Here is a 15,672-nt window from a genome sequence, read left to right on the forward strand (position 1 = left end):
AATGCCTTTTGATGTAGCAATATAATTGTCTACTCTAGTTTCTTAATCCTGCACGGTCCTTCGGGTCCCACAGCAGATTTCTGCTTCAGCCCATCACCTAATTCAACTACCCAACCTAACGTAAGCCCTTGATTAGCGTGATACGGTGTGTGTTAGTGATGGGAACGATCAAAGAATGCACCCCTGTGGGTCCCCAGAACCAGGGTTAAGAACCCCATGAATACAGAAATATGTGTGACCTTTAGCTACAAGCAACTCTGGACAGTGATACAGGCCTTGCAAGCTTTTACTCCAGCCCAACACTAGCATGTTTCATTCAATCTAGACCACGATAACTTGGTGTACAGTTAGAGCTGGGCTGAAACAAAAGCCTGCACACACTGCTGCTCTTCCGAAACCAGAATTGGCCACTTCTGAGCTGAGACCACACTCACCAACTACACTGTCGTTGTCTGGTGAATATAGCATATCTAATAAGGTGAAGTATCATACAAACTCATTCATAGAATCTACCCTGTAAAGACCTTTATTATACACAGATTTAAAATAGCTATTGATAACAAATGTGTATTTTGCGGTTGTGACCCAGAGACTCTTGACCATTTATTTTAGGACTGTTCTTATGTCAGAAGATTTTGGAGTTAGAAGATTTTATTTGAAAAGAAACTACTATTAATGTTCATCTGAGAGACTCTGATGTTAAGTTTTATTTTGATCCAAATGATATGGACCATGATTTAACTTCCATTGTTCATGTGTTGATTTTTCATGGAAGATTCTTTATCCATATAATGAAGTGGGCAGAGAACAAACTCTTCTTCACATTATTTAAGATAGAATTTAAATATTATTTTGAAATTATCAGTAAATGTAAAAACAAAAAAGCAAAACGAACCATAAAACCTTTAGACAAATTTAAAATGTATTTGATATGTAACACCCCTGTCTGTTAGGTTTATGTACTCTTGTTTGTATATTTCTGTTTTTGTATTTGTTGTGTTCATAATAAAAATGAAAAAAACTCACCAAGTTTACTGCCCCGCCTAGTGGAGAAAGGGGATCACTGCAAACGGAAGGTCTGCCAGACCTGTACCAGTCATTCCGTCATATTCCTTCAGCTGCTCTAAAGCATACTGGGCTAATTGTTAATGTTCATATTTATTACACAATATTCTACCTGTCATTGTGTGTTGATCATTATTCTTTCAGTTGTTTGTATTTGTAAAGTGTAAGTTCCTAGTTCAATGCGCTGATAGATGTGTTTACTATTAGTGATGGTTATTGTGAAATCCACAGATATATATTTTTGATAATGAGTTTGTGTTGTTTGGGTGTATACGAAACCAACTCTGGACTAGAACAATTCTCCCTAAATCTCAGATTGGAGGAGAGGAAAGTAAGAGAGAAAGAGAATTATAATGAGAGGGGAGGACAAGGGGTGGAGGAGAAGAAGGAGGAGGGGATGGAGAGAGAAGGAGGGGAAAGGAGAGAGGACAAAATATTCAAAACAAAGGACGTTTTGGACGACAGGAAAAGTTGTGAGTATGAAAACATTGTGTTCTTTTGTTAATTTTGAAGACTATAAAGACATTAGTAGCACTGCAGTACTGTATATAGAATGTTTACAATAAATAACATGAAGTACATATACAAAAGACGTATAGAGAAACTAAACTACATTTTACTGCAAAAAACTAACTTTACATGAAGTCATCCTAATAGAATACTGTCTGTGAACTCCGGTCATGGATGACAATATGTCATTCAGAACGAATGTATTTTAGAAAGCCATGTGCCCTGGCATACAAGAGTGTATAAATGAGTCAAAGCAAGTTAAATCAATTTAACGTTTTCAGGGCCTGGGTAAGATGCTGCTAAAGGAGGAATGGGGTGTTAAACATATTGAGTGACAAAACTGTTTGGATGCTTTAGAACATTCTTAATAAGGTTTACGAAAAGAGAAGTGTATGAAAAGAGCATGTATGAGAAAGGAGGAGTAGAGGGGTGCTCAGATAGGGCACAAAAACACATTCCTTTGTGAGAACTCATGTCTTGGACTCCAAACTCACACTGACACATCACAAGAGGAATGATGCAGGGAGAGAGCTGAGAGAGTGTGCGTGTGAGAGAGAGAGAGAGAGTGTGCGTGTGAGAGAGAGAGAGAGAGACAGAGACAGAGACAGAGACAGAGACACAGAGACACAGAGACACAGAGACACAGAGACAGAGACAGAGACAGAGACAGAGACAGAGACAGAGACAGAGAGACAGAGAGACAGAGAGACAGAGACACAGAGACAGAGACAGAGACAGAGACAGAGACAGAGACAGAGACAGAGACAGAGACAGAGACAGAGAGAGGATTAAAACAGCATCCTGATTCCAGTATTGGATACTATTAACAGCACATATACTGATACTATTAACAGCACATATACTGTATCTAGCTCATTTACCTGGATTTCATCAGGTTCACATTTCCTACAACTGCCTTACAGAAGAGTATACATTGCATTAGAAACAGCAGAGGTAGGGCCAGAGGGAGAGCAGAAGGAAGACGGAGGAAATGTAAAGTCGAGATATTGAAGAGTTCCTCTGTGTGAATTGAAACTTTAAACTATTTTCCTCTTTGGGCTTTTGTGGGTCCTGTTTCCTTCAGCTCGTAAACATTCAGCTCTTACAAGGATGGGCAGTCTTCCAATCGCCCTGCTCCTCTGCGGTTTCCACGGTAACCCCTGACAAACACAACACACAAATCATCACCTTCAATTAGGTTTGAGTCCATCTCTGTTTGTTTTAACTCCATAAAACACTCCTCTCATTTGGTTTTCTGTTCCACAGCCCTCACAGCTGTAGCCCAAGCCCCGCAGGCTGGTAATAATCCCTCTATTCAACGGTCACACGTTATTTCAACAGACATTAAGTTGCATGATACAGTTGAAGTCGGAAGTTTACATACATCTTAGCCAAATACATTTAAAATCCGTTTTTCACAATTCCTGACAATTAATCCAAGTAAAAATTCCCTGTCTTAGGTCAGTTAGGATCACCACTTTATTATAAGAATGTGAAATGTCAGAATAATAGTTATTATTTCAGCTTTTATTTCTTTCATCACATTCCCAGTGGGTCAGAAGTTTACCTACACTCAATTAGTATTTGGTAGCATTGCCTTTAAATTGTTGAACTTGGGTCAAACGTTTCGGATAGCCTTCCACTAGCTTCCCACAATACGTTGGGTGAATTTTGGCCCATTCCTCCTGACAGAGCTGGTGTAACTGGGTCAGGTTTGTAGGCCTCCTTTCTCGCACACGCTTTTTCAGTTCTGCCCACAAATTTCCTAAGGGAGTGAGGTCAGGGCTTTGTGATGGCCATTCCAATACCTTGACTTTGTTGTCCTTAAGCCATTTTGCCACAACTTTGGAAGTATTCTTGGGGTCATTGTCCATTTGGAAGACCCATTTGCAACCAAGCTTTAACTTCCTGACTGATGTCTTGAGATGTTGCTTCAATATATCCACATAATTTTCCTGCCTCATGATGCCATCTATTTTGTGAAGTGCACCAGTCCCTCCTGCAGCAAAGCACCCCCACAACATGATGCTGCCACCCCCGTGCTTTACGGTTGGGATGGTGTTCTTCGGCTTGCAATCCTCCCCCTTTTTCCTCCAAACATAACGATGGTCATTATGGCCAAACAGTCCTATTTTTGTTTCATCAGACTAGAGGAAATTTTTCCAAAAAGTACGATCTTTGTCCCCATGTGCAATTGCAAACCGTAGTCTGGCTTTTTTATGGTGGTTTTGGAGCAGTGGCTTCTTCCTTGCTGAGCGGGCTTTCAGGTTATGTCGATATAGGACTCGTTTTACTGTGGATATATATACTTTTGTACCTGTTTCCTCCAGCATCTTCACAAGGTCCTTTGCTGTTGTTCTGGGATTGATTTGCACTTTTCGCACCAAAGTACGTTCATCTCGAGGAGACAGAACGCATCTCCTTCCTGAGCGGTATGACGGCTGCGTGGTCCAATGGTGTTTATACTTGCGTACTATTGTTTGTACAGATGAACGTGGTACCTTCAGGCATTTGGAAATTGCTCCCAAGGATGAACCAGACTTGTGGAGGTCCACAATATTTTTTCTGAAGTCTTGCCTGATTTCTTTTGATTTTCCCATGAGTTTGAAGTTTGAAGGTAGGCCTTGAAATACATCCACAGGTACACCTCCAATTGACTCAAATTATGTCAATTAGCCTATCAGAAACTTCTAAAGCCATGACATCCTTTCTGGAATTTTCCAAGCTGTTTAAATGCACAGTCAATTTATTGCATGTAAACTTCTGACCCACTGGAATTGTGATACAGTGCATTATAAGTGAAATAATCTGTCTGTAAACAATTCTTGGAAAAATTACTTGTGTCATGCACAAAGTAGATGTCCTAACCGACTTTCCAAACTATAGTTTGTTAACAAGAAATTTGTGGAGTGGTTGAAAAACAAGTTTTAATGACTCCAACCTAAGTGCATGTAAACTTCCGACTTCAACAATATGTCTCTGTTTGTGAGTCATGCCGTGGGTAGAGGTCGTTGCCATGCTGATTGTGTTGTTTCCCTGCTGGTAGAGGTGGAACTCCCCAGAGGTGACTGGAATGAAGAGGAGGCTTTGGTGTCTGTCTCTACCCTACCACCTGGTGAGTGAGGTGTCTGTCTCTACCCTACCACCTGGTGAGTGAGGTGTCTGTCTCTACCCTACCACCTGGTGAGTGAGGTGTCTGTCTCTACCTTACCACCTGGTGAGTGAGGTGTCTGTCTCTACCCTACCACCTGGTGAGTGAGGTGTCTGTCTCTACCCTACCGCCTGGTGAGTGAGGTGTCTGTCTCTACCCTATCACCTTGTGAGTGAGGTGTCTGTCTCTACCCTACCACCTGGTGAGTGAGGTGTCTGTCTCTACCCTACCACCTGGTGAGTGAGGTGTCTGTCTCTACCCTACCACCTGGGGAGTGAGGTGTCTGTCTCTACCCTACCACCTGGTGAGTGAGGTGTCTGTCTCTACCCTACCACCTGGTGAGTGAGGTGTCTGTCTCTACCCTATCACCTTGTGAGTGAGGTGTCTGTCTCTACCCTACCACCTGGTGAGTGAGGTGTCTGTCTCTACCCTACCACCTGGTGAGTGAGGTGTCTGTCTCTACCCTACCACCTGGTGAGTAAGTTCTTCAGTGTGGAACAGAAAGATCACTAAACAATGTTAGGCCAGGGATGACCAGGGATGACCATGGATGACCATGGATGACCAGGGATGACCAGGGATGACCAGGGGTGTCCAGTGTTATCTAAACATTGTGTGTGAGTTATCTGGATGTTGTGTGTATCCTCTGTGCTAGACTGTAGGGAAGAGACGTATCCCTGCACCAGGATGTACTCTGTCCACCGGCCCATCAAGAGATGCATCCACTCCCTCTGCCTTTACAGGTAAACTGCAACTACAGGCTCTCTCTCACAGGAAAACATAGACACACTCAGTGCCTCCTGGTCATGCAGTCAAAGTTCATTGGTTTCAACCTGAGAGCCTGTACAGAGAGGCATGTTTTAGAGACAGCAGCTGGGCTCTGATTATAGTGTAATGATGTCTGTCTCCTGCTTTGTCTCAGCCTCCCTCGTGTCTATGTGATCAACAAGGAGATCTGTGTTAGAACTGTCTGCCAACAGGATGAGTACCTGAAGGGTAAGACAGTCCACCTGATAGCACTTCATTAGACCCGCTGTTAGGATTACAACAACATAACAATCTTAGAGTGCATGAAACACTTACTGACTTTAGGATCGCACGTACATCTGAGCCCACACATCCTCTCTCTCTTTCTTACACATTCTCTCTCTCTTTCTTACACATTCTCTCTATTCAATCTCTCTCTCTTTTCTCTCCATCCCAGCTGAGCTCTGCAGGGAGCGGTCCGGCTGGCCCAAACGCTTCCAGAGGTCAACCACCAATAAGAAACGCTGTCACAATCGCCGCGGCAACCCCAAAACCTGGGAAAACAAGGCCTGATGGGCCCAAGATGGCGGAGATGGAAGGAGGGGCGAAGGAAGAAGGGAGGAAGGAGAGAAGGAGTAGGAGGGAGGACACCCTTGGAGACAGAACACTGGGTTGTCTCCATAAAAACACCCCAAAACACCATAAATCCACCACTCAACACCTGGTGCTAGCCTGTGCCTTAATACACAACCACACACACACACACACAACCACGCACACATACACACACAAACAACATATATATATAACACAGTCCACGTAACTCCAGTTAAGAACAGTCTGTGTCATATTTCTCAGTTCTTCTATTAGCCCTGTGTTTTATTAGAACTGTCTGTGAATATCAGGGGAGAAATCACTCCCCACAGATTTGACCTATGTTTTATTAGAACTATCTGTGAATATCAGGGGAGAAATCACTCCCCACAGATTTGACCTGTGTTTTATTTGACACGGATCATGTTCTGTGCCGTTGCGGGCTGTATAATACTGTTCAGATGGAACGCTGTTGAGTTCCTGTAGTTGTGTACTGTAGAGACAGTCTGAGAACAAAGTATCTACTCTGTCATTACTGACACCTTATTGTAAAGCACTCTATCACAATCCAATACCAAAGCAGTGCAATACTACCCAATAAAATGTCATTCAGTGGTTTATATGTGGATTGCTTTATTGATGGAGTCCAGTTTTTTCCCTCATGTAGATAAAAAGAAAACAAGTCAACCTTGACTCAACATTAGTTGATATCTTTATGCTTTGATTTTCAATACATCAACATTTACATACACATATATTGTATTTGTAATGTCAAGAATAAACACATAAACCAACATGAGTAGGATCTACACAGACTCTCACCAGTTCATTCCAGTTCTCCCACTAGCTGTGTTCTCACACAGGAAATCAATCAATTATCACCTCATTAATCAACATCATGTCATCAGTTAATGCAAATGTTGGAGTCCATGTGTGTGTCCATGAGAGAAAGACACACACAATGATAAGTACAAAAGCCACATAACTGGCTTACTGTAATATTATGATGTCCTGTACAGCATTATAACCCTTCCTTCCCTCCCTCTATCCATCTATCCCTCCATCCATCCATCCCTCCATCCTTTATCCCTCCCTCCCTCCCTCCATTCATCAAACCATCCATCCCTCTATCCCTTTATCCCTCCCACTATCCCTCCCTTCCTCCATCCATCCATCCCTCCATCCTTTATCCCTCCCTCCCTCCCTCCATACATCCATCCATCCATCCTTCTATCCCTTTATCCCTCCCTCCCTCTATCCCTCCCTCCCTCCCTCCATCCATTTCTGTGTTAATTGACCAACTAACACCAGCCTCCTGTTAAAACAATGCAGCCAAGTGACCCAGACAAGTGCCCATCCCCAGCAGTGATAACGTCCACAGCAGCTGCTGCTGTGCATCTCACCACTCTCCCTGTCAGACTGTGGTTGTAGGACCGCAATAGCCCACTAAGGGGCGCTAAACAGCATGGCTGCTGTGTAAACTTACAGTAGATCAGTGTCCACTCAAAGCAGAAGCTGCTCCAAAGCACAGCTCCAGACTCACCGTGGCCTAACCTTAGCAATTAAGAGGAAAAAGCTAAACTGACCTTGGATCAGATATAAGATAACTTGGTCATATACTAATGCATCCTGTAAATCAGTTATTTCAGGCGATAATTCCAGTTGTACTGGAGATTCTAAAGGAAAATTAGCTACAACACTACCACAACAACAATGGGAATTACAAACTACTGACACTATATACATTTACAATAATATATTATGTACATAAATGAATTAATGTATTTATTTATCAAGACTATATTAGTGTGAGCCCCCATCATTCCTTTCTGTAACATCTTTCATTTAGAGACATTTAACCTCAGTCTTTTCTCTCAGCAATAAATACATACTCTGTTGCAATAGATAGAGAGACAGAGGGAGAGAAGGGCAAGGAGAGGGGGACGGGGGAAGAGATTGTAACTTTGGGGCTGAGAGGGAAAGATGTAGAAGGAGAGGATGGTAAGGAGAGGAAGCCAGGAGAGGGGTGAAGAGAGTGGGGGAGGGGTGAGAGAGAGAAAATTAAAGAGAGGGGGAAGAGAGAGAGTACACTGAGGTTGAGGTGATAATATACAGTGTTCTGCTGGAGTCCTCCTCTGGTCAGGGGTTAAAGGTCAGGTGAAGGTCAAGTGAAAGGGATTGTGGGAGGGCCTCAGAACTGCTGCCAGTTGGTGGAACCATCATCGTTGGCGAGAGGAGACATTGACCTGCATTATGGGGAAAAAGAGGAGAGCATTAATTTTTACATTACATTTAAGTCATTTAGCAGACGCTCTTATCCAGAGCGACTTACAATGTAATGGGGGGAACAGAATAATGAAAGAAGAGAGAAAAGGATGAAAGACAGAAGATTATCCCCTTACTTTTCTGGGGCAGAGAAGTCTCCCCACATGTCCGAGCCGCTTGTAGGGTTGGGGTTCGGCTGCACCACAGAGTTGGAGTTACTGCTGTCCAGGTCTAACAAACAGCCTGAGAACAGAGAGACGATAGAATTAGGAATTAGAGAACTAATTTAATAGGATCTCTATGGTGACAACACACATCAGACTCTTCAATACACACCCTCTACTGCTTTCTCTACATTCATACTCTAACGACAACAGCCTTTTTTCTTGGTTAGCTCATAAAACTAAAAGAAAAAACACCCAGGGCCCCATTCAATCCTTAACCTAATTACACAGTGGCATATAAAACATACACTTTTTCCCTTCAGTCAAATGAATTCACAGCATGGTTTGGGGAACTGTAAAAATAGACTACAACAATGGAAGCAAAAAGCGCTATACAGAAAAAGCAGTTACTAGGGTAACCGAACAAGATAAACAAACAGATGAATCAGAAGCAGCAATATAAGAACAGGGTCACATTCAGGAGAACACATCGCTCTGAACGTTGCACATAGAATTGTCTTGTAAGGAGCTGACATCATCCCTGATCTACATGCCAGAGCAGATCTATACTGAACTAAAATATAAACGCAACCTGCAGCAATTTCAATGATTTTAATGAGTTACAGTTTATATACGGAAATCAGTCAATTGAAATAAATAAATTAGGCCATAATCTATGGATTTCACATGAGAGGCCAGGGGCACAGCCATAGGTGGGCCTGTGAGGACATAGGCCCACCCACTTGTGAGCCAGGCCCAGTCAATCAGAGTTTTCCCCACAAAAGGGCTTTATTACAGACAGAAATACTGCTCAATATCATCAGCTGTCCAGGTGGCTGGTCTAAGACGATCCCACAGGTGAAGAAGCCGGATGTGGAGGTTCTGGGCTGGCGTGGTTATGCGTGGTCTGCGGTTGTGAGGCCGGTTAGACATACTGCCAAATTCTCTAAAGCAATGGGGGACGGCTTATGGTAGAGAAATTAACATTAAATTCTCTGGCAACAGCACTGGTGGACATTCCTGCAGTCAGCATGCCAATTCCACACTCCCTCAAAACATCTGTGGCATTTTGTGTGACAAAACTGCACATTTTAGAGTGGCCTTTTATTGTCACCAGCACAAGGTGCAGCTGTGTAATGATCATGCTGTTTAATCAGCTTCTTGATATGCCACACCTGTCAGGTGGTACAATTGCAGTATCTTGGCAAAAGAGAAATGCTCACTAACAGGGATGTAAACAAAATTGTGAACAAAATTTGAGAAAACTAAGCTTTTTGTGCATATGGAACATTTCTGAGATATTTTATTTCAGCTTATGAAACATGGGACCAACACTTTACATGTTGTGTTTATTTTTTTGTTTATTATATACACTATATATACACAATATGTGAATATCCCTTCAAATTAGTGGATTCGGCTACTTCAGCCACATCTGTTGCTGACAGGTGTATAAAATCGAGCACACAGTCATGAAATCTCCATAGACAAACATTGGCAGTAGAATGGCCTTACTGAAGAGCTCAGTGACTTTCAACGCGACACTGTCATAAGATGCCACATTTCCAACAAGTCAGTTTGTCAAATTTCATCCCTGCTAGAGCTGCCCCAGTCAACTGTAAGTGCTGTTATTGTGAAGTTGAAACGTCTAGGAACAACAACGGCTCAGCCACGTAGTGGTAGGCCACACAAGCTCACAGAATGTGACCGGCGAGTGCTGAAGAGCGTAGAGCGTAAAAATCGTCTGTCCTCTGTTGCAACACTCACTAACGAGTTCCAAACTGCCTCTGGAAGCAACGTCAGCATAGGAACTGTTCGCCGGGAGCTTCATGAAATAGGTTTCCATGGCCGAGCAGCTGCACACAAGCCTAAGATCACCATGCACAATGCCAAGCGTTGGCTGGAGTGGTGTAAAGTTCGCTGCCATTGGACTCTGGAGCAGTGGAAACGCGTTCTCTAGAGTGACAAATACACTTCACCATCTGGCAGTACGACGGACGAATCTGGGTTTGGCGGATGCCAGGAGAACACTACCTGCTCCAATGCATAGTGCCAACTGTCAAGTTTGGTGGAGGAGGAATAAAGGTCTGGGGCTGTTTTTCATGGCTCAGGCTAGGCCCCTTCGTTCCAGTGAAGGGAAATCCTAACGCTACAGCATACAATGACATTCTAGACGATTCTGTGCTTCCAACTTTGTGGCAACAGTTTGGGGAAGGCCATTTCCTGTTTCAGCATGACAATGCCCCAGCGCACAAAGCGAGGTCCATACAGAAATGGTTTGTTGAGGTCGGTGTGGAAGAACTTGACTGGCCTGCACAGAGCCCTGACCTTAACCCCATCGAACACCTTTGGGATGAATAGGAACGCCGAACGCGAGCCAGGCCTAATCGCCCAACATCAGTGCCTGACCTCACTAATGCTCTTGTGGCTGAATGGAAGCAAGTCCTCACAGCAATGTTCCAACATCTAGTGGAAAGCCTTCCCAGAAAAGTGGAGGCTGTTATAGCAGCAAAGGGGGGACCAACTCCAAATTAATGCCCATGATTTTGGAATGAGGTGTACGACAAGCAGGTGTCCACATACTTTTGGTCATGTAGTGTATATCTGTCTGAACAACCAGTAGCATTACACCTCGCTGAACGTGGCCCAAAATGCTGTTCACCTACCTGTGTTACTTCCCCCTGAGAACATGTCACTTCCTGCTGAGAATGTGTTGTTTCCTCCTGAAAATGTGTCACTACCCCCTGAAAACGAGTCACTTCCCGCAGAAAATAAGTCTCCCCCTGAGAATAAACCTTCGTTGTCATTGGAGGAGCTTGACATAGGGGGAGGGGCTATCTTGGCACCACCACCGCCAGGGGGAGGAGGGAGGAGCCCAAAGCCACCAGCGCTCTGGGGGCGGGACTTGTCTCTCTTTCTGCCTTGCTGAGAGAGGAACAGAAATGGAAAGAAAGAGAGAGGGGCGACGGGTGAGAAGGAAGGAGAGAGGAATAGGTGTTTGAGTGATAGCTTGACAAAGCTTATAAACAGAGCATGGGTTTGCAACATGTGCGTGCAAACGTGCATGTTCGCTTTTTAGTTGTTAAGCGCTAACCAGATGGTACCATGGTAGGAGTATTATGGGTATGAGTTGAAGAAGTTACCCCGATATTGAGAGTGATGGTCTGTCCTTCTTTGAAACCCAGGTCCAGTTTAGGAGTGTTGTCTGGAGTCTGAGACTGCTTACTGATCTCAAGCTCCTGTTTCACCCACCTGAGAGAGAGACAGAGAGACAGAGGTAGGTAGAGAGAGAGAGAAATAGATATATACAGTAAACAGATAGAGAGAAAGAATGAGTAGGCAAAAGGGACAGAGCGTTATAGCTAGATATAACATTTCAAGCGTCTTTATTCTTTTGAAAAATTTGATGTGCATAATGTTTACTGTTAATTTGTGATTGTTTATTTCACTTGCTTTGGTAATATAAACATGTTTTCCATGTCAATAAAGCCCCTTTGAATTGAATCGAGAGTTATATAGTGAAACAGATGACAGGCTATTACTAATTCATGTCAGTTAGAAGTCAACATTCTAGCTCTGAGCTGCACTTGTTTTGCTAATGTTATGAGAGTTTTGTGACAGCTGACAGCTGTAAGAGCAACACACTTAAAGTGGTCCTGCAGCGCCACGTTGAAGTCAAACGAGTCTCCTCTGTCCCCGAACCCGATGCCTATGAACGCACTGCGACCTGAGAGACAGAGGCCAAAGAAGAACAACAGACCAATGTAAATTACAAATCAAATCACTTCGTACACACACTGATCCTAAAACAGAGACATAGCACAGTGAGAAACAACTGATTGTGTACTCCAAATGCTGTAGTAGAATACTGTTTCATACTACACACTCAAATGATCCAAAACATACCTTGTTATTACTGTGGTATACTACTACTACTACTACTACTACTACTACTATACTGAACAAAAATATAAATGCACCATGCAACAATTTCAACAATTTTACTGAGTTACAGTTCATGTAAGGAAATCAGTCAATTGAAATAAATGAATTATCCCCTGATCTATGGATTTCACATGATTGGGCAGGGGTGCAGACATGGATGGGCCTGGGAGGGCATAGGCTCACCCACTTGGGAGCCAAGCCCACCCACTGTGGTGCTAGGCCCAGCCAATCAGAATAGGTTTTTCCCCACAAAAGGGCTTTAGTACAGACAGAAATACTCCTCAGTTTCATCAGCTGTCTGGGTGGCTGGTCTCAGACTATCCTGCAGGTGAAGAAGCCAGATGTGGATGTCCTGGGCTGGACTGGTTAAACGTGGACTGAGGTTGTGAGGGCGGTTGGATGTAATGCCAAATTCTCTAAAACAAAGTTGGAGACGGCTTATGGTTGAGAAACAAACATTACATTCTCTGGCAACAGCTCTGATGGACATTCCCGCAGTCAGCATGCCAATTGCACACTCCCTCAAAACTTGAGACATATGTGGGATTGTGTTGTGTGACAAAACTACACATTTTAGAGTGGCCATTTATTGTCACCAGCACAAGGTGCACCTGTGTAATGCCGATGCTGTTTAATCAGCTTCTTGATATGCCGCACCTGTCAGGTGGATGGATTATCTTGGCAAAGGATATATGCTCACTAAAAGGGATGTAAACAAATATGTGCCATTTTTCTTTTGATAAATAAGCTTTTTGTGCGTATGGAACATTTCTGGGATCTTTTATTTCAGCTCATGAAACATGGGAACAAAACTTTACATGTTGCGTTTATATTTTTGTTCAGTATAATAAATACTAATAGAAAATGTGAGAAAGTAGTGTGTGATACTTCTGTCCTTTCTAATTTGGCCAGATGGTGACTAGTGATGACAACCAACAACCCACCACTCTCATCCTGGATCCGAAGCACAAAGTAACGACTGGAGTCACTGACGGTTTCTATGGCGATGCCAGGGTACTCGTCCACTGGTGCCTGTGCAAACAGCTCCCCTGCAGAGACGGAGGGTAATTAGAACTTAGACATTATAACTAATGGTTCAAGTCAAGAGTCAGAGAGCAAGGTGGAACAGTTAACATGGTCCTTTCAGATCAACAAGAAGTGCCCAGGGGACAATTTGGAATTGGGCACGATGATCTTCTGACTAGAAGTGCCTTGAGGTGGGCTAGGGGCTAGGGTAGGAGTTCCCAATTACATTCAGCAGTGGGCCAATTTTTCCTTGAGCGGATGCTCGGAACATAGTTATAAATAATTTGTACACTGGAAATTGACTGCAAGAAACAGATATAGTATTTGACAAAAACAGAATCATTTCAAACCTTGATTATATTGGGATACGATCACATATGCCTCTCTATTTATGCGTGAGAATACATGGGAACAGATTTCCTTAATTAAAATTACTTTGAGCATTTCCTGGTGATTTTACAGTCTTTTATGTCTAAGAACAAAAATAATTATTTGTAAAAATGTAAAACTTGGGGGACCAAATTAAATTTGGCCTGCGGGCCGCCTATTGGGTAACCCTGGGCTAGGGGCTAAGGGCCGATTTGGCCTCTCACCAGAGATCTTGTCCTCCAGTTTGATGAAAGCCACTTTTCCCCGAGCCGTCACTCTCATGCGGCCTGTCCAATCAGGGGCGTCCAGCTTCCAATCCGCAGCCCTGAGGGAGACACAGACTGCCAATCAGAGATGAGACTGACTGTATAGGTGTGTGTGTGAGAAAGAGGGAGAGCATGTTGATAACCAACCACCACACTTTGCTACCGAAATGAGAGTGACTGGGCTGGCAGTTCACCAGAACTGGGGTGGAATATTCCCTCATTACTATTACTCACTACATCACACAACAGACTCAGCTTTGTGCGTGGTCATGGCACTTTACTAGTGGTCAGCCAATCAGCTCCCAGGAGACAGATACAGTATGAAGCGCTGTCCAGTCAGCATGGAGATAGACTGGATCACGTTAAAACACCAGCCAATGAACAAATGGGTAAACACAATATAGTCACACACACTGCCAAACGTAGACTGTACCCTAACAGGACAGAAGTCACTGTCAACAAGAGATCCTTTAACGAACCCTGTTCAGAAAGTAACAGGATAGGCTACAACAGAGAAAATGCCCAGATAATCCTCAGAGGGAGTAAAAATCTCACCTAATCCTCTAGACCTTTAAATACCGTAGTACCCGCTATAGCCCTTCACTAAACATTCGCCCCAAAGCAGAGTGCAGTCAAAGCGCATTCTGTAAAAAGGGCACACGACACGGTCACGTTTTCGCACTGAAAACAGGATTCAGTGTCATTGTCTGATACCGACAGGTGGAATACAATAATGACAGGTGTATTCTCCCTATCCATCCCACTACGCACAACCTTGACATCTGGTGGTAGATTATTCTTCCCCAATACAAGTCAACCAGTTTGCCTAGTAAACCACCTTAGAAAAAGCTATTGCGTACTGCAAAGGCGACAGAGACGACCATTATAGCCTTTATATGGGCTATGCATTCCCTTGATGTGGGGACAAGAGCTTTGCCTATGGGGACGTTTATTTATCGCCGCATCAAACAATGGATGCTGGAGTCAGACCAGGGCAAGGTCACTGGTTGATGGTGACGGAACCGGGTCTCTTACCTGACTCCCCGGTTCGATGCCCGCGGCGGGATTCGGTAAACGTTGACGTCAGGTTTCACACACAGGATCGACTCGTATTCGCCCTCGGTCGCCATCTTGACTTTAATTCAATCGGTGTGTGGTGATCGTGCACGTTAACGGGTGCGAGAGCGTAATACCCTGTGTATTTGCGCACATGAAGCGTTCACATCCATTTCTAATGTAATTTATCCAGATTAATCAACCATTGTCAGTGATAGTTTAGAGATCATTGTAATCAATTAGCCTAAACTTTATTTGTTTGTTTATTGTTGGCTATGTGAGAGATAAAGAGCTGGTCAAATGTAAATAGAGGATAGGATCATGTCAACACAAAACGACTCAATCACAGTTGGAGGGAATGATTTAATGGATGTGTTACAAGACAGTAATAATGCTACAAAGGGTAAAAATGTAAATCCCATGGATTAAATAACAATATATAAACACATTATGGAGTTGTACAGTTGACCTATTTCAGTAATTATTATTTACTTTTACAATGATAGATTAAAGT

At 43.4% G+C, this 15,672-nt stretch overlaps 1 protein-coding gene across 1 annotated transcript; it reads right to left on the reverse strand.

The window, feature by feature from the left end:
- Positions 1–7,357: 7,357 nt before the first annotated feature.
- Positions 7,358–15,232, reverse strand: LOC120047717 (adaptin ear-binding coat-associated protein 1-like). The gene is made up of 8 exons (XM_038993271.1): positions 15,138–15,232; positions 14,061–14,161; positions 13,386–13,490; positions 12,142–12,223; positions 11,640–11,748; positions 11,163–11,421; positions 8,470–8,575; positions 7,358–8,313 (listed from the first exon to the last, which is right to left on the reverse strand). The coding sequence occupies exons 1-8, from the start codon at positions 15,230–15,232 to the stop codon at positions 8,259–8,261; spliced, it is 912 nt and encodes a 303-aa protein (XP_038849199.1). The 3' UTR covers positions 7,358–8,258.
- Positions 15,233–15,672: the final 440 nt, after the last annotated feature.

Source organism: Salvelinus namaycush, chromosome 5 (assembly GCF_016432855.1).
Source record: "Salvelinus namaycush isolate Seneca chromosome 5, SaNama_1.0, whole genome shotgun sequence".
In the NCBI taxonomy this organism is placed as follows: domain Eukaryota; kingdom Metazoa; phylum Chordata; class Actinopteri; order Salmoniformes; family Salmonidae; genus Salvelinus; species Salvelinus namaycush.

Coding starts and splice junctions, on each gene's coding strand:
- LOC120047717 (XM_038993271.1), bottom strand. CDS start 15,232: ATGGCGACCGAGGGCGAATACGAGTCGATCCTGTGTGTGAAACCTGAC. Junction 11,422..11,639: donor CCATCACTCTCAATATCGGG/GTAACTTCTTCA, acceptor TTCCTCTCTCAG/CAAGGCAGAAAGAGAGACAA. Junction 8,314..8,469: donor GACTTCTCTGCCCCAGAAAA/GTAAGGGGATAA, acceptor CCCATAATGCAG/GTCAATGTCTCCTCTCGCCA.